The sequence below is a fragment of the Neoarius graeffei genome, chromosome 2 (genome assembly GCF_027579695.1).
Source record: "Neoarius graeffei isolate fNeoGra1 chromosome 2, fNeoGra1.pri, whole genome shotgun sequence".
NCBI classification, from domain to species: Eukaryota; Metazoa; Chordata; class Actinopteri; order Siluriformes; family Ariidae; genus Neoarius; species Neoarius graeffei.
Window position 1 is genome coordinate 67561505 of NC_083570.1, and position 22312 is coordinate 67583816.

The 22312-nt window shown below is 40.8% G+C and overlaps 1 protein-coding gene across 3 annotated transcripts in view; it reads right to left on the reverse strand.

Annotated features, from left to right (window-relative positions):
- The window catches only part of cadps2 (Ca++-dependent secretion activator 2), a 364308-nt gene that overhangs the window by 87842 nt on the left and 254154 nt on the right, over window positions 1-22312 (reverse strand). For all 3 annotated transcript variants that reach the window (XM_060914773.1, XM_060914772.1, XM_060914771.1), the window contains exon 13: window positions 7973-8160. In XM_060914773.1, the coding sequence (XP_060770756.1) occupies window positions 7973-8160 (188 nt within the window). The remainder of the gene's footprint in view (window positions 1-7972; window positions 8161-22312) is intronic.

Genomic DNA, 22312 nt, shown 5'->3' on the forward strand with positions numbered 1-22312 from the left:
ACATTAGACCGTATCAGCGGATCATCAGATTAACGTTTTTAAAAACGATTAGCGTGCACACAGCAACACCAATACACGATTCGCGTGCACACAGCAACGCCAATACACGGATACGCTAATCACATGACTAATTCGGCACGTACGTTGAAATGCGTCAGTGCGGCTCATCGCTTCCTCCTCAGCGGCTGCGCTCCAAATCACTCCGCTCTGAACAGCAAGTGCCCTCTGGAGGGTGCGCACTCCGGCCCTGCGCAGCTCACAGAGCGCGCGAGTGAAGCGCACGAGCAGTGATTCGGGACTGAGCCGCTGTGCGCAAGTCATTTACCACTTGCAAGTGGAAGGATGGCAAGCCTAAAGACCATCATAGCTACACAATGGGCAGTATTTGCATCAGTATTTGCAGTATTTTCATACTTTTATACTCTTTAATGAAAGGTGATACAAGGCGGAAGTCCACGCCGTTTTTCAGCAGTCGCGTCACATGACCAACGCCAGCGAATCAGGAAGGTGGATGTCACAGTGACGTGGTCCAATGACGACGCCAGCTAGAGCTCAGCACAGCGTATCCGCGTATTCTCAATGTTTACACAGCACCGGATCAGACACGATCTGGATTGAATACGTGGACCCTGGCGGATTCCCGTTTCCAGGCGTTTTAATGTAAACGGACAGTGCATCCGCGAAGAAAATGAGACAGATACGGTCTAATGTAAACTTGGCCATAGACAGGGGTTAAATTGGGATTGGTTATGTGGGGGGGCTCTGCCTCGTACCCGCCCCTGCCCCCCTGCCCCAATATACTTTTTGGAAAATAACCCTCTAATTTGATAACCATATCATATTGCACAGAGATATACACCTTATCTGTGTGTTGTAGGCCTATGTGTGTCTTGTAGTGCCCCCCTACACATTATGGCAGTTTGAATGTAGATTGATTGGCCAATGTAACAGATTGTACAGGTTGTTGTACATTGGTTTGAAGCAAATGATTAGTGGGGGGTCTGGGGGTCCTCCCCCAGAAGTTTTTTATTATCATACATGTTATTTGCTGAATTCTGGTGCATTTTAATAAGTTGTTAGCTGACTTTACAGAGGTAGGTTGAGCAATATCATGTTAAATCTTGTCACATGCCTACACGTGAAAAATGTGAAGGAGAAATGTTCAGTGAGAAAATTTGAAGGCTTGCACAATCTTAAACCAAAACAGTTGATTTATTTTGGAGGATAAATGTTAAATATGCCAAAACACTGTCAGTCAAATTGTCAATCAAATATATTCATGCAGTGAATGCAACCAAATACAAACAACACTATAACATTGGAAGCATTTATTATTATTGTTATTATTATTTATTCAATTATTTATTTGGCATGTGGTGCTTTTTGTATTGTCTAGAACATACATAAGATGAGCATATTATAGCAGCAAAATAGAAGCACAATCATTTGAATGCAGCAAAAGTTCTGCTGCATTCAAATGATTGTGCTTCTATTTTGCTGCTATAATATGCTCATCTTATGTATGTTCTAGACAATACAAAAAGCACCACATGCCAAATAAATAATTGAATAAATAATAATAACAATAATAATTACACTAATAATAGGATCGTATGCAGGTAAAAGGGGAGACAGTGTACGGAGAAAATTATAAACAAGTCACAAAGCTGAAACACAAGCCCAAAAACCCGCAAACCACGACTTCTGATTTTTTTTTAAAGCGAGCTCACAAAAAAAGAAACCCCAAAGTCGCTTATAAAAAGCGGAATTGGCAACCCACGCAGTGTTCCAGAAACCAGAATCTCTGATCGCAAGTTCTGTTCTAAATAGCTTTGACAGGTCGTCTTGTTATCAGGAAAACTATGATCTATCTCATAAAAGTCATGGGTTTATTGATTAATAAAACGATATTTAATTATTCAGAACTGAAAATCGTGAAAAGGGTTTGTTGCTTTTGATGTGTGCGTGATCATATGCCATCCGCTCCGAGCTTATGTGCCGGGGCTCAGCCCCGGAGAGCCCCGGCCCAATTTAACCCCTGGCCATAGACACAGACAACCATTCACACTCACATTCACACCTACGGTCAATTTAGAGTCACCAGTTAACCTAACCTGCATGTCTTTGGACTGTGGGGGAAACCGGAGCACCCGGAGGAAACCCACGCGGACACGGGGAGAACATGCAAACTCCGCACAGAAAGGCCCTCGTCGGCCACGGTGCTCGAACCCAGGACCTTCTTGCTGTGAGGTGACAGCGCTAACCACTACACCACCGTGCCGCCAGGTGTATGCAGTATGCATGGAATTTTTAGTGCAACGACTGAGTGTACATATATCCTAAAGGCACTCCCATCTGTCATTTCTCTGTGCAGATCAATCAATTACTACAGCTGTCCTCCAGTAACATTACTCATCAGATATATGGTTTTGTTTCCTTTTTTTTGCTACATAGACAATGATATGAAACGAGTTGTCTGAATTTTGTAATAAATGTTTCCCTTTTTCCCCAACCACCAGCTTGTGAGGTTTTTTTTTAAATTATAAATGGTTGATAAATACCATGACACTGAAACTAATATAGATATTTAGGCAGTGCATAAAAGCAGAGCTCCTTCTGAGTGTATGAGTAAAATATTTCCAAGGGCACAAAATCAACCTAAAGAGAATAATATATAGGCCTATATGTTATTTCCCAGCTGGGAGGTCCGTATGGTGAAATACCGTGACCGAGGTCTTGAAAGTACTGAGCAAGGTCCTCTGGGCCGAGGTCAGTATTCAAGGCCGAGGTCACGGTATTTCACCATACGGACCGACCTTTAAGCTGGTAAATAATATATTTTTTCTTTACCAAATTCTTACAGAAAATGAGAGCGCCCGAAAGGGAAAACCGAGCCGAGCCGCCATTTTGAATCCTCATTCACGGCTGTAATGCAAATTGCTTCCTCCTCGGTATACAAGTGCACTTCCATCGCAGGAAAAAAACTACATTTTGCCGCCTATGTAGTCCCCTATTTATACAAAATTGAGTCATTCAGGATTCAGCCATGTTTTTGCTCGGCGTTAGCAAGTTAGAGAGGTTTTTAGCTTTCTCCTGAAAGGTTTTATTTTATTTCTTCTTCCTCAGGGTAGTAAAACTCGCTTTTGCTGTGAAGACTGTCATTATCGCTATCCATGATGTAAAATTAATGCTATTCTCCTGAGAAATGCTGGCAAAAATTTATAAGATTTTTGATAATCTTATAAATAAATCTTATATATATAAAAAAAGATAAATGTTGACAAAAAATTCTACTATGTTGTTTGTTGTTGTGAACGAGCGAGTCACCAGAGGTCTGTAACCGGGGTCCGTACCATAGGATACGGACCTGCTCGCCAGCCAATCAGAGCACAGGATTTGGACCGCGAAAAAAATAATATAGCATATGAACCATCGAATTGTGTAGTGTAGTGCATTTCATGTCAATAAATTGCTGCATTGTCCTGTGACCATGATAGCAATGATGAGATACACATCACAGTTATGAGTACGTATTTATCCTTTTCTCGGACACCGCATACCATGCGCCAGAAACAACACCATGACATTTATTATGGTGTGACTCTGCTGGGTGCCTGGTGGACAGCAGTGAACCAGCACTTTCACTTTACATCATTACTATATAGTTGCCACTGAATATCGAACTTGATGCATCAAACAGTTGTCTGGTTACATCTTTCCCATCCACACGCTTTGGAGCTCAGAGCGCACAGCCGCAGACTGTAAAGCATGTGCGCACCATGAGGACTAATTACCATGCATCTGTTCCTGATTAGAGCTCATAGCACTTGTATATAAGGATTCTCAGGAACACAGACTTTGCAGAAGCCTTGTATTTTGTATCACTTTTCTGGTTTTGACCCTGTTTGTGTTTTTGAACTGTGAGTATTGTATTACCTCTGATATCCTGTCTGTGACTCACTCGACCACTGCCTGTTATTCAACTCTGCCTTTGTCTCCGTTTTGGATCTGTTTGCTAGTGTGCTTTCAATGAAACTCTTCCTGCACTTACATCCATCTACCGCGCTTACGTGACAGAAACGGTCAATTTTCCAACAAGCTACTGGACTAATAAAACTGCTTAACTTGTCTTACATGAAACTGTCGTGAATATTTTCTGACAAATGTGTTAGTAAATAATCCCACATTACTTTTAAAATGCAAATTAAAAATTAAAACCCCCTCTATCTTGTGTAAATAAAGATACAAACTTCGTTGTCCGGGTGTTAAGTGTTTATGAGAGACGCTGCCTTGCACTTACGGTCGGGTTCCCTGTGATGATACACGTTCGTTGTTTGTACGTACAGTACAGACATCGTATGATCAAAGCCATCAAGAATCAGCTCGATGTGTTTATCTTAAATACGGAGCTCTGCTATGATATTTTACATTGTTATCTTATTGGGAAAATTTCAAACCATAAACACCCCCTAATGTTAAATAAATAAATACATAAAAAGACAAATTCTTCATGAATCTAAAGAACAATAGGCCTTACAACAGCTGAAACAAATAATAATCCCTTGTAAGGATATGTACAGCTTAATTTTTTTTGGTGAACATTATATATCACGTGGTCGGCACGGTGGTGTAGTGGTTAGCGCTGTCGCCTCACAGCAAGAAGGTCCGGGTTCGAGCCCCGTGGCCGGCGAGGGCCTTGTTGTGCGGAGTTTGCATGTTCTCCCCGTGTCCGCGTGGGTTTCCTCCGGGTGCTCCGGTTTCCCCCACAGTCCAAAGACATGCAGGTTAGGTTAACTGGTGACTCTAAATTGAGCGTAGGTGTGAATGTGAGTGTGAATGGTTGTCTGTGTGTCAGCCCTGTGATGACCTGGCGACTTGTCCAGGGTGTACCCCGCCTTTCGCCCGTAGTCAGCTGGGATAGGCTCCAGCTTGCCTGCGACCCTGTAGAACAGGATAAAGCGGCTACAGATAATGAGATGAGATGAGATTATATATCACTTCTCACACAATCACTGCAGACTCCGCCGTACTGATAAGGCATTAATTATTCAAATGAATCAGCAAACTGACAAAAAGCCACTGCTGCCAGTTTTCATTTGTAACTAGCAATTATCCAGAGAGGCTAATCATAACCACTCCTAATTGTCTAAATTGATGATCAGAGTGTGGCAGCACACCCGTGTATTCAGAGTTAATCAAATGAAATCAGTCAAATGCAGGTGATGTGCAATAAGCAGAAAGCTAATAGCTTTAAAAGAGGACAGTCTACAATCTAACCACAAAGGACTTAAACTAACAAGTGGACAAGGAACATTGCTCATACCCACAAGCTCTGTTCATTCTGTTCTGCTGCAGCTTACTGCTTTAACATGTTTCAGATCCCACAGAATATGTGACATTATCTCGTTAAAATGTATGAATTAATTAGTCCCCCCCACACACAAAAAAACATGACACTTTAAATGAATCCGTAACTTCTTAAACTGTTAACAAAACAAATTATACATGAGCTGTTATGTAAGCCTTGCTCAAACTAATTCAGTAATTTTATTCTAATTGCTTAACATTTGTAGATAATTGAGAGCCGTTAATAAATTTAGCGAACTTGTGGGATAATGTGTTTATTATTGTACTAGCTCTAGGATTACGGTCCTGTCTGAATCCATCATGTCAGTAATTTTTTACGGAGTGTGTGGGAGCACATTTGGAAAGATTACGTGGTATTTTACCTTCTATAAAATGAGCAGTAGAAATAACCCCAGGCAATAATCACTGTAGTACACTGCAGGTACTGCCTGTATATGCATAAGAAACCCAGAAGTAACTGCAGTGTACTTGCGTAATTATTGTAGATATGGACAATGTTAAGCAAAGTACACAATGTTTGGACGAGTAAGCAAAGTGCTATTTTGGAGTATAGACCCCTTTCACATGACGTCACCGCGCCGCGAGATTTTGTTAGGCGCCATATTGGAAGACCAAGTACATGCACTCAATATAAAACAAAGTACGAGCGAGAGTAAAGTGACACGATGGATGATAATTCTGGTTATGTGAGTACATTACCAGCTGCAGAAAGGGCACGGTATGTGGAGAAACTGGCTGTGATTGATGGGTTTGACCCATATGATAAGACTCGGGGCAAGGGAGAATAGAAACATAAGGAGGACCGGACACCAATTCTGCCATCTGTTTGCTACCCAGACATTGTAAACTATTTGTTGTTTACACCCAGTGCCTACACTCAGTGTTCGAACTATGCCGATATTTTCGGGGGGCCCCTTTTTTTCCCTTGGGGGGGTATGTGTGCTTGCGCTTGTCTCAGAGCGCGGATCTCCAAACACATGAGAAGCCTCTCTTACGCACATATCACGCGGACTCCACACACGCATCGCGTCTGAAGTCATAACTCATCAGGGGAAATCGTGTCCGCATTGGCATGTTCAAAAAACAACCTCGCGTCAACAATGATACCACACGCAAGGGAAAAAAAAAAAAGTCAGGCTACTCAACAACCAACCTGGCAGCAGCGAGCAAGCCCCAAACCATCCTAAATTATTATTATTATTAAATTGTAGAAGTCTGGGAGGCTTGCTCCTCATACAGTTATCAACTTGGGGCCAATTTAGCATGTTTTAAATCTGAATTTCTTGCGTTTGCTTACCTCAAAGTGTCCGCAGATCATGCACAGACTTATCCATTATATCCACAGTTTTTTGCTAAGTCTCACACAGGTTTCTTTCAAGTCTACTGTTGGGCCAATAAATCATAAATAAAACAGCTCAGATTTGTTTGTTTAAGTCGTTTGCCACTCCACTTTATTCGCGTGGGTTCACATACCGCTGCCGTTATTATCCCCTTATCACGAGTTTGTTGGTCTTCCAAAATGGCGCAGGGTCTGTTTACTTCCGGTTTCGGGTGACGTCAGTGAAAGGGGTCTATATATTGTGTTGAACTTTTTTGTTTAAATGTTAATTGGCTATAGTATACAAAAACAATGAAAATCTCAGCTCTATAATTTACAATAACTAGATATAATCAATCAATGACATTAACGTTAAAGGCTCTACTCTTTAATATGAAATCTGACAATTTTGAGGTTTAAACAAACAAACAAACAAACAAACAAACAAACAAACAAACAAACAAACAAACAAACAAACAAACAAACACAAACAAACAAACAAACACCAAGAAACAGAATCCAAAATCTTCAATTTTGAAGTATGTTCTTGCAAAGCATCTCTTATAACTATGAGCTCCTTTAATATGAAGTCAATTTACTGTATCATTTTTTTTTTAAAGAAATATGAAAGCAAGCATCAGAACAAAAAATAATCTAGGATATCATGAAATTGCCTAAGGCTGTTTTTTAAACCAAAATATTTAACTCAGTAAAATGAAACTGGAGCCAGTGCAGTGGTTTATATGAGAAAAGAAAGGAAAGATTTCTGCTATGTGGACTTCACTAAAATTTGGACCCTGGTTACATTCCTGATTTAAGACACGTCTCTTTTTGGAATATTTATGTCATATTAAATTATGACATAAATTATCTGCAACTTGGACAGAACACATTTCCAAAGGCATTGCCAAAGAAACAATTCCCTAAGAAATGAATGAGCTACAGTCTGATATCTCTACAAATGCAAATAGAAGCCATCCTCAGAAGAGACGAGCTTCCCCCCCCCCCTTTACATTTGTGCTGTCCAAGACCGAAAATAAGCAACAAGTTTGCTCACTGAAGTCTATTATGATTAACAGGGAATACAATTAGATACAACAGTAAAAACAGGCGTTTTTCAATTATTGCTTATTTCAAAATACAATTATTTAAACATATTTCATGTATACGCTCCTCTTACGTCATGTCATAAAATTAATTATTTTACAAAGTGTCCTGAAAGCTAAACATTGTGGCCCGTATAACAGACCGTGTGTGAGTAGCAGTAGCAATTAGGTGTGCTGGTACCTGTTCCCATGGACATGAGAAGCACAGAAAGCATAGCTGTAATGCAGGAGGGTGGGGTCCACCAGCGCATTGTTCTCTAAGAATTCCATCAGTTCCTTCAGGTAACAGAGGTGACGATGGCAGCCTCTCACGCCATACCGAGCACAGTACTCATCCAAAACAAACACCTGGCCGGGGCTGAACCATCCCTGCACATCCAGAAGAAATACAATCTCATAAGAGAATGTGTACATTTCTAATCTCTTGTGAACCACTGGACAAACCACACTTAAAAATACTAAGTATTTGTATTCTACAACCCCCTTTCCAAAAAAAAGTTGGGACGTTGTGTCAAATATCAATAAAAACAGAATGTGACGATGTGCAGGTCATGGAAACCCTAAATTTCACTGAAAACAGTACAAAGACAATATCAAATATTGAAACTGAGAAATCTTATTGTTTTTTGAAAAATACAGGGTGTTTCAAAAAAATTGACATTATTTGAGATGTAAATATCTCAGAAACTACATAGTCAAGACAAATGAAACTGAACAGGCTTAATGTTGAGCAATATAAGATTTGTGTGTCAAAATCTGAATGAGAAATTCAAAAGGTACGTGGATTCCATGAATGATTTCACAAATTTTCAATATGCGTGCCGGCTAAGACACAGAGACAGCCTTCCTCTTTGAACTTTTTGTGCCGTGTCCAAATCTGCATTGCAGTTGGTGCATTTTTAGAGAATTTTCTCATAAACGCACACTGCACAGTCTTGTTCGGCTGTGTTCGAGCATACTCTAACACACACAACGCCTTTTCTTTTCCAGTGAATGGCATTTCTATACCTAAAAAGATAAAAACAAAAAACATAAAATTTTGATCTGTTTCCACACATGCTGTTAAAATTTGAGGTCAATTGAACGAGAATTGGCAAAGTTATTAGATTATGAAATGAGATCAAATTTTTTGAAAACACCCTGTATATTCCTGTGCAGCCCGCTCAAGACTACCATCTGTCCTGGCTCCCCGTTGGTGGAATGACCTTCCCATTGAGGTCAGAACTGCCGACTCCCTGACCACCTTCAAGTGCAGACTGAAGACTCTCCTCAGGCTGCACCTCTCCCCTGCCCACTGTGTAACTGCGTATCGGTCTTGACCAACCCAGGCTGTGTAATGTCTAGCCTGGCCAGCCATGATGACTTGGGGTTAGCCGTTGGAGTTTTATTTTTCTCTATTTAGTTGTACTTTGTCAGCTCATTTGTATGGTTGGCTTGTTTTCCTTGGCTGTTTGCGGATTGTTGTTACTAAAACAGAATATTACACTTAGTATTATTCTGTCACTTGTTCAGTTGGCACTAGAACTTTGTCTAGATGTTCAGCATTTCTTGTACCTGACTTTTGCATTTGTTGTACGTTGCTCTGGGTAAGAGCGTCTCCTATATGCCTGTAATGTAATGTGCTCATTTTGAATTGAGTGCCAGCACCATGTTTCAAAAAAGCTAGGACGGGGCAACAAAAGACAGAAAAAGTTGTGTAAAACAAATTAGGTTAATTGTTAACAGGTCAGTAACATAATTATGTATAAAAGAGCATCCCAGAGAGGCAGGGTTCACCACTCTGTTCACAAATAGAGTGCAAATAGTGCAACAATTTAAGAATAACATTCCTCAATGTAAAATTGCAAAGAGCTTGAGATCACATCATCTATGGTACATAAGATCATTAAAAGATTCAGAGAATCCAGAGAAATCTCTGTATGCAAGAGACAAGGACAAAAACCAATACTGGATATCTGTGATCTCAGGAGACACTGCATTAAAAACAGACGTGTGTCTGTAGTGGAAATCACTGTATGGGCTCAGGAACACTTCTGAAAACCATCGTCTGTGAACACAGTTTGTCACTGCATCCACAGACGCATGTTAAAACCATATATAAACAACATCCAGAAACACCGCCACCTTCTCTGGGGTTGAGCTCATTTACGACAGACTGAGGCGAAGTGAAAAACTGTCCTGTGATCTGATGAATTGATATTCTTTTTGGAAAAATCACTGACGACACCACGTCCTCTGGGCTAAAGAGGAGACGGACTATCTGGCTTGTTATCGGCACACAATTCAAAAGCCACTCCCTTTCTCCCATTCATAACATTTGGTGTATTATGAAGCACAAAATATGACAAAGGGTAGCCCGAACTGCTGAGCAACTGAAATTGTATATCAGGCAAGAATGGGACATTTCATTTTCAAAACTACAGCAACTGGTCTCCTCAGTTCCCAAACATTTATAAAGTGTTGTTAAAAGTAGAAGTGATGCAACACAGTGGTAAACATGCCCCTGTCCCAACCTTTTTGAAACACATTGCTGGCATCAAATTCAAAAAACAATAACATTTCTCAGCTTCAACATTTGCCATGTTATCTTGGTCCTATTTTCAATGAAATATAGGATTTCCATTATTTGCAAATCATTGCATTCTGTTTTTATTAACATTTTACACAGCTTCCCAACTTTTTTTGGAATTGGGGTTGTATAATCACAAAAATGCTAACACACACACACACACACACACACACACACACATAGAAAAGAGAAGATAAAAGGACAGGCTGGGTTTCTTGACATTACTGCTTGTGCACTGGCTTTTGTGCATACATGTCAACCTATACGGAATGTCCGTATTTTATACGGATTTGATTCAATAAACGTAGTATATGGGCGTATAAATAAAGTTATACGGATTCTTTAAAAAAAACTTCAATATTTATTTAGAGCTATAATCAATTCCCACGATGATAAAAGAACGCATAACATTTACAAACGTACTGTACACCACAGACAACCAGTAAAGAGTCTTATGAAATCACGCGTTATCTTGTGGTAGCGAGACTTCGTTCCACTTTTGATCATGCGCACACCGCACTGCGAGAATCCCGCCAACCGGGAAGTCATAGACGCCGGCTTCTGCGTAGAATCATACGTCATCCTTGCCCGAGAATAAAGATGCCTCATTCATGTGCTGCGTTTAACTGTACCAACAGGTTTACCGTCCAAACGAGATCACATGGGATTACCTTTCACAGGTGAGACTGGAAAAATACTTTTCATTGTATTTGGTCATTATAACGTAATTTTACGAACAGATTTTCCTGACTTTGTGGCTAATATGAAGTCTCGCGCATAATAGCCGCTTGGTGAAACCTGTCTCCAAACAACGAAGTATTTCCTTCGTAACTACGCTGATAACACTGTGTTTTTGTCAAACATTGGAGCTTTGTATTCATTCTGAAGGTTTATTGTTATTAATATTGAATAAAAAAGTAACTGGGATATATCATTGTTGATTATCATTCAAATTTTAGGTAAATTATTTTAATTTGCATCTTATACGGATTTTATAAGGGAAATACGGATTTTGGAGGTTGGTTATACAGGTTTGATTGACCAAAAGGTTGACATGTATGTTTGTGTGCCGGTGCAACTTTCAGTCTAACAGGTCACAGCTCTGACCTTGACTCTGCTGAAATGCTATTCTTCAGAAATGACCTTTTGAGATACAGGAACTGGAACATGCATTGTTTTTGCAGGCCTCTTATTTTTCTAACACATTACTAAACGTGGCTTACAATGGGAAAAAAAACACCCCCCCCCATCTATTTCGAACATTTTAAACAAGTGAGAGCAAGGTTAAGTGCAAACAATTCATTCATAGGCAGAAAAGTCAACATAATGTGGGCGGGTGAAGCGCACCGAGAGGTTCCTGTTGCATTCATTAGCTCATTCATCCCTCACATAATAACTAAATTAGGCATGAATCTTACAAAGTTAATTAACATGCCTTCTCTGTAGGAACATTAACAAATTAGCACTCTGAGGGGGCTGCTCGCCTACGACAGTGCTGAAGGCTGGGAGTCGTGAGGATGGAACTGTGGTGCAGAAGCGTGCGGGGCACCAGCAGGCTCGATGCGGCCCCCTTTCTGACCTCCCAGCCTGCAGACGAGGATGGCGTGATCATTACTGTTAAAGACACAGAGATGAGGAGCGCGGTTCAAAGGCCACACAGACCTGACACGTGCGGAGTGTATTTTGACTCGAGTTTGTGTCAGTACGGTGCCTTACTGTCCCTCATCTCTGCTTTTACCTTTCAACACTTTCTTTCTCAGCATGCAGCTTTCATTTGACATGACTCGAGCTTTAAATTATGTTGGTTTATATTACAACTGAAAACAAGATTATTAAAATGCTAGATTCCCATTACCTTATATAGCTGCACTACTGCTTATTTATCTCAGATTTTTTTTATTAATGGGTGACTTTATATCTGTTTACATCTTTGTAATGACCTCAATAAAGAAATGTGTCGTCCTTCCACAGAACCACACTCTCCATATATATATATATATATATATATATATATATATATATATAAAAAAGATAAATGGATACATAGATAGATAGATCTCTTTCTCCCCACTTTGTCACTCTGTCTGTCTCTCAGCCTGTCTCTTCCCTGGATCTATTAATATCTCACCACTAAGAGCTGCAGCATAATGGCCCAGTGCCGAGCAGAGTGCCACAAGATGTTCCACCGTGACAAACAGATGGCCTGCTCATGTCTTGGCTCCGACCGCTCAATTACCACTAGCGATTGACTGAGACGGCACTCGCGTCTTCCTAACAAGCACGGCACAGTCTGGCTCCTGCTGCTGCTCATAGTCTGAACGAGCAGGAAAATCTCCTCACACAGTCACAGAACAAAACAGGCAATTCACGTACAATGGTATCTAATCGGACTGCTTCAATTTTGAAGCAACACAAATTCAAGGCTTGTCGATTAAAAAAAAAAAAAAAAAAAGGAGAGAGATAAGGAGAAGATCCTTCAGTAGTATACGAGTGATGCAGTAATCTGATCAGTATGTGTTATAGACAGCAGAGATGATGAGAGTACAAAAGAATGAGAGAAATTTCAGAAGGAAAAGGAAAAGCAAGCTGGTGGCTGATCCTAAGCTTACGTACATCATTGCCTCATGAGGCTTTAGTGTATTAGGTCAGTCTGAATTTGCTTTACTCAAAGTGCAGCAGCTCACTGGATAGCATCACAGTAGGGATGCAACCGGATACAAATACATCGGTGCGCTATCCTTTTTTTTTTTTTTAAACATTACACTACAACTCTATAATCACACTGGACAGTCAGAACAATACTAACACAACCGAGCGGGTATAAAGGACAGAAAGTGACAAATTCCATCACATCAAGCAAGAATTTAAAAACCCTTCAAAACTAGTACCATTTATCCTTAAACCACAAGCTAAGTATGCTGGCTGCAGAGCGAGTGCAACTTTTTCCCTCTTTTTCTTTAATATTTTTTTTTTGCTTAATTATTATGCTTAATTAATCACACTGGATAGGCTGTGCATTTACACTACAATACAAAATCTCGTGTGTCTGATGATCAGCTTTATTTTAAATGCTTCACTGACTGACATGTTTAGTCTTAGTTAATTTTAACGCTAACCACAGCTTCAAAAAAAAAAAAAAAAGACAAAGCCACTTATGCTGAAAAAGTACATTACTTTTACACAAACAAAATATTTCTCTGTGGAAGAAAACTACTACAAAGGTTGAATAGCTGGAAATATGAAATGCAAAATACTTAGTGACCAGGCATTTAAGCCCTTTTCTAAATGATTCATTTAAAAAGCCTGAATAGCCACAGTAATCAGCAATATTAAGCAACCTGTTTTGTCTCATATTCAAGGCCTCCAGCTGACAAGTCTTCCATCTGAGGCAGACAGTTCTCATTAATAAAGGTCTACTTTCAAAGCAGATGCATGTTTGTGAGGTGGTGTGTGTGTGTGTGTGTGTGTTATGGGGAGTCAGGGTGATTAGGGGTAGAGAGTGAAGTAGATATGTGCAATTACATTAAGGCTGAACATGACTAGCCCCCGCTGCTCCTCATTTTCTGTTATATTTACTGGCATCTGGTGTCATACCTTCATCATAGGAAGGGGACAGGCAGGCTTTTTGAATTCACACACGACTTTACCTGTCAACTCATTTCCATAATTTGCTTCTGTTGTTACCGATGACTGCTGAAGAAAACCTTTTTCCTTTCCTTTTTTTTCCCTGAATGATTTGAGTTGGATAATTATAATTAGTAAAGGTAATGGTACCTGTCAGAACAAGCCATCTGCTTAAGTACGCTCCCCTTTTACACCAACCACAGAATCTACAGTTGAGGCCAAAAGTTTACAGCTCCCTAAACTAGGTATTCAATCTCATTTTTCCCCCCATCTCCACTCACTTCATGTTATGATTCATTTGCTTTGGCAAGTCAATTCGATCATCTACTTAGCTCACATCAAAGGTCATTTTAAAACGATCGATTAGACACAGATTTCTTTCAGCTTTAAGTCCAGTGGATCACACGTTCACATGTGACAAGTTGACACATCTCTTTAATAAACTCTCTGAAAGATTCCAGGAATTGATTAAATGACTTTTAAATGTGTCAGACTGGCCAGTTGACTTAATTAAGAATTAACGAAAGCACCGCTTAGTCATTCCAACGTGCTTTTCTAACACTATTCACAAGGTCGTTTGGGGTTTTTTTTCCAGAGGAAATGTTGCTGTCAACTAGTATACAATTTCACCTGCCTAAACAGCTCTGATCAGGCAGAAAATGAATTTTGTACACTTTTAGTTATTACTAAATCATGGTTAATGGGAAAAACAACTCAATTTCTTGACTCAATCATTGGTAAATGCGTATTTGATTGGCAGATCTTTAGTATCGCATTTTTAAAAAGCCGATGTTGCCAGTTGCTTTAAAAGTGCTGTCTGCCGAGCTTGTGCCCGCACACATATGCATGCACGCTCTCTACGGTGCTTCAGAGAACTCCTTTAGATACAGTGCCATTTTGTATCTTGCAAAAATTGTATGTGAACTCATTTAGTCCAATAGCATCATTTACTGATTTTCCTCAAAGGTCAATTTATTGCTTAGCAATTATTTTACAATGTACATGCACAAGTTTCCAAATTACGGTAAGTTTAAACAGGTAAACAGTAGTGGCCATGCTACTTCTGTGAATATCAGATGTTATGGTCTCTTTTACACCTATACATAATTAGAGATTCCCCCCCAGAACATTTTTTTTTTAAATTGCCTTTAAATTCAAGTTTAGATTGTTTATCACCCTACATGTTTACTGAGGTTTGGATTAAATCCATTATAAATCTCACACACACAAAAAAAAACCCCAGCTGAGCTTTACAGATTTTAGAGAAGTGAGGTTCTATTATTCTAAATTCTGAAAAACACTTAATGTATTTAAGCAACATCGCATGAGCAAGAGTGCTATTGTACTGAATATCAGTACAGCTGTGACTGGATAATAGGCACGAGGCCGCAGGTACGTAATCACAATCATGCTGATATTCAGTACATCCCTCTTGCTTGTGTGATACTGCTTTTAGTTCAATAAACAAGAAATTAATATGGAAAACTGGACACGTAAGAATGAATATGGTCGAATAACAAAAACAGTTCCTAAGACAACACAGCTGGATAAGAGTGCTGTGTGTTGGTGACTGATAGCCCACTGTAACGATTTCAACGGTACAAACTATTGCTAGAACTGGAATTTTACATTGCAAACACAGATAAGCAGAATGAAACACAGTGAAATGTATGAGTGCTGTTATACAAAATATCAGCACTCATGGAACGCACTTATCCAGTCTAATTACGGCCCTTTTCCACTACCCTTTTTCAGCTCACTTCAGCTCGCTTCAGCCCGACACGGCTTGCGTTTCGACTACCTCGGAGCAGCCCGACTCAGCTTGATTCAGCCCTACTCAGCACCCAAAACTTGCACGGTTTTGGAGTGGGGCTGAAGCGAGCCAAACCGAGCTGAGTGAGGCTGGGGGCGTGAGGAGACACTCCCCTGTGCACTGATTGGTGAGGAGGAATGTCCTCACATGCCCACACACGCCCCGCGAGCACGCTGGGATCTGTAAACACCGTAAACCCAGAAGAAGAAGAATTACGAGAATTTCTGAAGCCTTATGCGCCTCGCCTCATCTATACGCTCTTGCCAGTATCTGTTGGCGTTGTCGGTGACAACAAGCCACAGCACCAAGACCAGCAACACTAACGACTCCATGTCCTCCATGTTTATTGTTTACTATCCGGGTCGTGAGACTACCGCTTAAAAGATCACTGATGTCACTGTTTGTGCCGCCTAACGACATCACGTGACGTCCACCCACTTTCGCTAACTTCACCCAATGTGTCCACCCACTTCCAGCCAGCACGGTTCAGCGCGGTTGTAGTCGAAATGCAACTCCAACAGCCCCACTCAGCTCGACTCAGCCCAACTCAGCACGGCACGGCTCAGCCCGACTCAGCCGCGTTGGTAGTGGAAAAGCGGCATTAGTGGACCAGGACATACTGTTGTATAAAATTATTATACAGTACCACAGCACTGTTGTATTTATTAACCTGAATGGTCAGAAGGTGTTGATTAATTTTCTATAATTACAGGTTTATATTAATGCACTCATTCTAATACATTACTTTTTCTGCAGTACCAGCCAATTCACAGGGACTTTATGGTGACAGAGTAATAACTGATTAGACTGGTTGTTAGAGGCAGTTACTAGAACCAGCATTGGCTCTTGACCATAAATTTAGGTGAAGACCAAAACGTTAATATATAGATTTAGGCACTGCCTAAAAGCGGAGCTCCCAATTTTTAGCCCTCATTTATCACACCTCAATGTGCGGCCGTGAATTCGATTACTAGCTTCACCGTGATGTCACAGTAAGTAAGGAACAGAAAAATACGAGATAAACTTCTTGGATAAAAATTATAACATGTTCTCGATAAATTATATTGACTACAGATATTATAATTATAACTATATTACACCAATGCATTTGAATGCAGTAATTTAAAGTTAATAGATATACATTCACTTTTACTAGGACGTGTTCTTTTTTTATAGGGGCACATTAAATGTCGCTCTCTAATGCACGCAGCAGTTAATTTTTCAGGCTTTTGTAATCAATACCAGTATGTTCACTGTATCGTATAGTCTCTTCAGTTAGGGGTGCGAGCGAGCATCCATAGGATGAAAAACCCTGACGCGCTCGCAACGCATACTCAACAACTAGGGAAAATCCCAGCCCTATGGATCGCACCACTGCTCGTCCTGCTGGGCTCGGACTTAAAACAAAACTTTAGAAAATAGAGCGGATTTCACATTACTGCTGTGAAAGCTATTGTAATGGAGCAATCACTAGCCAATCAGAATCGAGGCAGACACGGAAGGATGGAGCACAGAATTGACCTTCACCTTGGTCGACGTTCAAAATTCACTTCGATACCCATCATTACCCTTTGTTCTTGGGTATGGTGCCCCACTTGCGCTCCGCTAATAATGACATAACTTCAAAGTCAAAAAGATATCACACTTGACTTATTCTATCGGCAACGATCTATTGATTTTTTTTTTTTAAGGAGTAAACCTGTAATAGGCAGTTGAGCGTCACCAACACGCAGTCATCCAGCATACAGACTAGCAGCTCGTTTTAAGTGGTTTTAGATGCACCTTTGTTGAACTGAGGTAACATTAACCTATGTGAATGTCCAGCATAACTGCGTCTCAAAGGCCACAGAAAAAAAGAGCTGAAACTAACCCAAAAAACTAGGCGTTGGAAAAGGGTGACAAACATTTCTGATGTACACACACAATCCACTCCATTATTCTACCTTTCCCTACTACCAGGTTATATGTAGACAGATATAACAGAAATGCTTCTGTACATCATAAACACACTGACTGCACTTACATTTTGCCTTTTTTTGTGGAAAATTAGATTTGATTCTGATGATTTGCTATAAAACAAGATCTATAGACCACAAAGTATTTTTAAATTAGCTCAGTCTGGCATCCATGTTATTAAATGCCTGTCCTCTGTTCTCACACAGAGCATGGGGTGGCACGATTCCTGACCCAGTGGGCCTCGATTAGTGCTGATTGCAGTCCTCATGACTGAACACTAGGTGCAATAACCCTATGGAAGCTAACGCTGCATTTGAGGCAAAGTTGCAACTTGTAATTCCAACCTAGAACTGATAAAAACCACCAAAGCTCACCAACTTGCAATTTCAACACATCAACTTGAGGTAGCCATCTCAATTACCAATTCCTTCCCCATTTATGGAGTGACATCAAATCAACATGGCCTTGCACAATGTGAACAGTGTAAAGTACCCCTTCTCTTCTTTCAAATGAGTTTATAGCAGTATTAGTTTTAGATCAGTTGAGAGACAGTATATAAATCTATAACACTAACCATACTAATCACTGTTTTGAGGAGGTAATTATCAGAATTAGATTCATCACTAACGATAGCTGGCTAGCTTGTTACTAAGCTACAGTGCAACCCTGCTATAATGAACTCTTTTACTACGAACCTTCACATATAATGAACTACGTTCGTGTCCCCCACTTTTCATGCCAGTAAGTCTGAGTCTTCAAAAAATAAACAAAAAAAAACCAACCAACCAACCAACCAAAAAACAATAAGTATTCAACAGTCAAGTTAACAATACGTGCTGACGCCATAAAAGAAAGTCCTAACTAGCCTCGCTTAGGTGTTGATCACTAACAATTAACGAGAATGTTAATCGTTGACTATATATATATTACACTAAGTAACTTTAAAAACGCACATTGATAAAACTTGCTGAATTCGTGCTGAGTTTATCTCAAGAAGAAAAGAAATATATCACAGTGAAAAAATAACTTCGTTCCGCCCGAATAAGTTCCAAATCTGTGCTCAAATCAGAATTTAAGGGAGTTGTACTCAATAATGTACAATATGACTCGGGTAGTCAATGACATGGACAGGCTTTAATTTTCAAACAAATTTTGCATACACTGTACACACACAATCTTGCCTATAAATACCCGGGGGAAATGATGGGAAAATTGTCATTATTGAAGATGCCACGCCTAAGCCAAAATCAACATGAACAGGCCAACGGGATATTGCGTGCCGGAAGTACACAGACAGAGGTCGCCCGGCACTTCGGTGTTCATCATTCGACCATTTCCCGTTTGAGTCAGCGTTACAGACAGACAGGGAGCACCAGGGATCGTCCACGCCCTGGTCAGCCTCGAGTCACGACGCCAGTTCAGGATCAGCACATCAGGCTAGCTCACCTCCGTGACAGATTCCTGACACCCTCAGTCACTGCTGCTGAGACCCCTGGACGACACAGACCCAGAATCTCCAGCATGACGGTCCGAACATGGACCAACTGTCACTTTGAATTTTTTTATTGTGAATTAATTCTTGAGTTTGACAATAAATGTCCTTTATCGATGTTTCAAGATGTGTGTGCATTACATACAATATCATAAATTTCAAATATATGCATGGATCTAAAGTGATAGTGTTGAATTCCATTGTGCGTTTTTAAAGTTACTTAGTGTGTATATATATATATATATCCCTTAAAGCCAAACAAAACCCAAAAGTAAGCTCCTTTATACTAACAGACAATATCCATACAAGACATGTTTGAGTGTTCACTTGTTCAGATTGATATTTATACTGTGTACAGATTTTATTTTAAAGGAAAAACAAATGTCCCTGGGTGCTGCCATCTTACTCTTTTTGAGGTTCAAATATTGCACTCTGAGTACAAATCATGATGTCACCTACACGTTACATGACTTACTGAGGCTAGCGGATCTCATGGACACATCGCTTCTAACTTGTAAATAGGGGTCGACCGATAATTGGCCTGGCCGATATATCGGGCCGATATTCTGCATTTTTAGGGTTATCGGTATCGGCCATAATTTCCACCGATATGCCGATAACATGCCTTTTTGCAGCCATTTCGTTCCTAACGCGACTGTCACTGCACGTCCTTTCCTGCACTCGCCTCTCTGAGTTCAAGAACACGGTCCCGCCCACCACAACATCTGATTTGTTTGGCACAAGAGATACAGCCAATCGACACATGTAGCTAAACGCTGTGAACTGTTTCAAGGCAGCCGTATGGGCACTTGGGCAGAAGCGGCACAAGGGATACAGCCAATCAACACGCGTAGCTAAACGCTGTGAACTGTTTCAAGGCGGCCATATGGGCACTCGGGCAGAAGCGGCACAAGGGATACAGCCAATCAACACGCGTACCTAAACACTGTGAACTGTTTCAAGGCGGCCGTACGGGCACTCGGGCAGAAGCAGCACAAGGGATACAGCCAATCAACACGCGTACCTAAACACTGAACTGTTTCAAGGCGGCCGTACAGGTGAGGTTCAAATATCGCGCTCTGAGTACAAATCATGATGTCACCTACACGTTACATGACTTACTGAGGCTAGAGGATCTCATGGACACATCGCTTCTAACTTGTAAATAGGGGTCGACCGATAATTGGCCTGGCCGATATATCGGGCCGATATTCTGCATTTTTAGGGTTATCGGTATCGGCCATAATTTCCACCGATATGCCGATAACATGCCTTTTTGCAGCCATTTCGTTCCTAACGCGACTGTCACTGCACGTCCTTTCCTGCACTCGCCTCTCTGAGTTCAAGAACACGGTCCCGCCCACCACAACATCTGATTTGTTTGGCACAAGAGATACAGCCAATCGACACATGTAGCTAAACGCTGTGAACTGTTTCAAGGCGGCCGTACGGGCACTCGGGTAGAAGCGGCACAAGGGATGCAGCCAATCAACACGTGTAGCTAAACGCTGTGAACTGTTTCAAGGCGGCCGTATGGGCACTCGGGCAGAAGCGGCACAAGGGATACAGCCAATCAACACGCGTACCTAAACACTGTGAACTGTTTCAAGGCGGCCGTACAGGCACTCGGGCAGAAGCGGCACAAGGGATACAGCCAATCAACATGCGTAGCTAAACACTGTGAACTGTTTCAAGGCAGCCGTAGGGGCACTCGGGCAGAAGCAGATCCCACTTCAAGGTAAGGACACGCTGCTTTTGCCGCAATAAGTCACAAACACACAAGTTGCAAAAGCACAACATCATTATATGTTTACATTCTTCATCTGCTACTCGTTAAAATTGTCCATTTGCATCTGTGTAGCCAGGCAAACTTAGCTTACGGAAGGAAGCACTTGAATTAGCCTACAACCAACTAGTCTCGCTGAAACTACATGTAATGTTGTCCATAGTAAGCAGTCCCCAGCATAACGTAGGCTGCAGTCATTTTTAAATCCCCGTCTGGAAACGTTGTGAATGTGTCAGTAGTTCTACTCGAACAGCAGAATGACAGCCATACAGAGAGGTGGTCAAGGGAAGACGAAATAAAACGTAGTGTTTGTGCTCTGTAGGCTAGCGCAAGCCTACTGGCTATTTGTTATGGTGATGAGTAAACTTCATGACGTGACTCGTGCTCAAAAAGCGCATTGCACTTGTATATGTTAGGTAACTTTATAAAGCGCTATTTTAACATTTAAACAAGCCAGGTGTGATATGGTGCTAGTAGGCTATGTAATACTGTAGGGAGTTTGTCAGGACGCTTGTTGTGGGCTCAGTAATGAATTGTGTCGTGGATGCACACTTGCTTGGATAAACGCTAATGAACGAAATACATCAATTAAACTCTTGACTTAAATGTTCTTATGCTGCTTCACATTGCGCTGTAATGTGCTCCACTAGTATTTATAATTCTTGCCCAAGTGATTCTCCTCGCTAGCGCTTCTGATTCGGAAAGTGATATACTCTTAAAGGAGCAGAGCCGCGGCAATTTATACAAAAAACAGAAACCGTCTCAGTGGACAACATGCAGAGCAACTGTGCTTCCTTCACTACAATATAATCCTCCTAAATTGGGAATATTAGGCTTGGGCATTAAAAGCATTAGAATGTAGATGGTTACTTGTTAAGTTGTTACATAATAGGGAGTGATAGCCTACTTTATGTTTGATTTTACTTTTTAAAAAATGCTGCAGGCAGCTCCCTACACTTGATTTATTATTTAAAAACTACTTGAAGTTGGTAAGTCTTACTTAGTTCTTAGTGTAAAAGAATCCAGAGTGTATTTTCATTTATTTTCCACTGAAAACGGTGAGCTGTAATATAATAGGGAGTGTTTTTTTTTTATTGGTGAATATTTTATTATTTTATTTCTCATTTTATTCTAACTAGGGCGGCACGGTGGTGTAGTGGTTAGCGCTGTCGCCTCACAGCAAGAAGGTCCTGGGTTCGAGCCCCGGGGCCGGCGAGGGCCTTTCTGTGTGGAGTTTGCATGTTCTCCCCGTGTCCGCGTGGGTTTCCTCCGGGTGCTCCG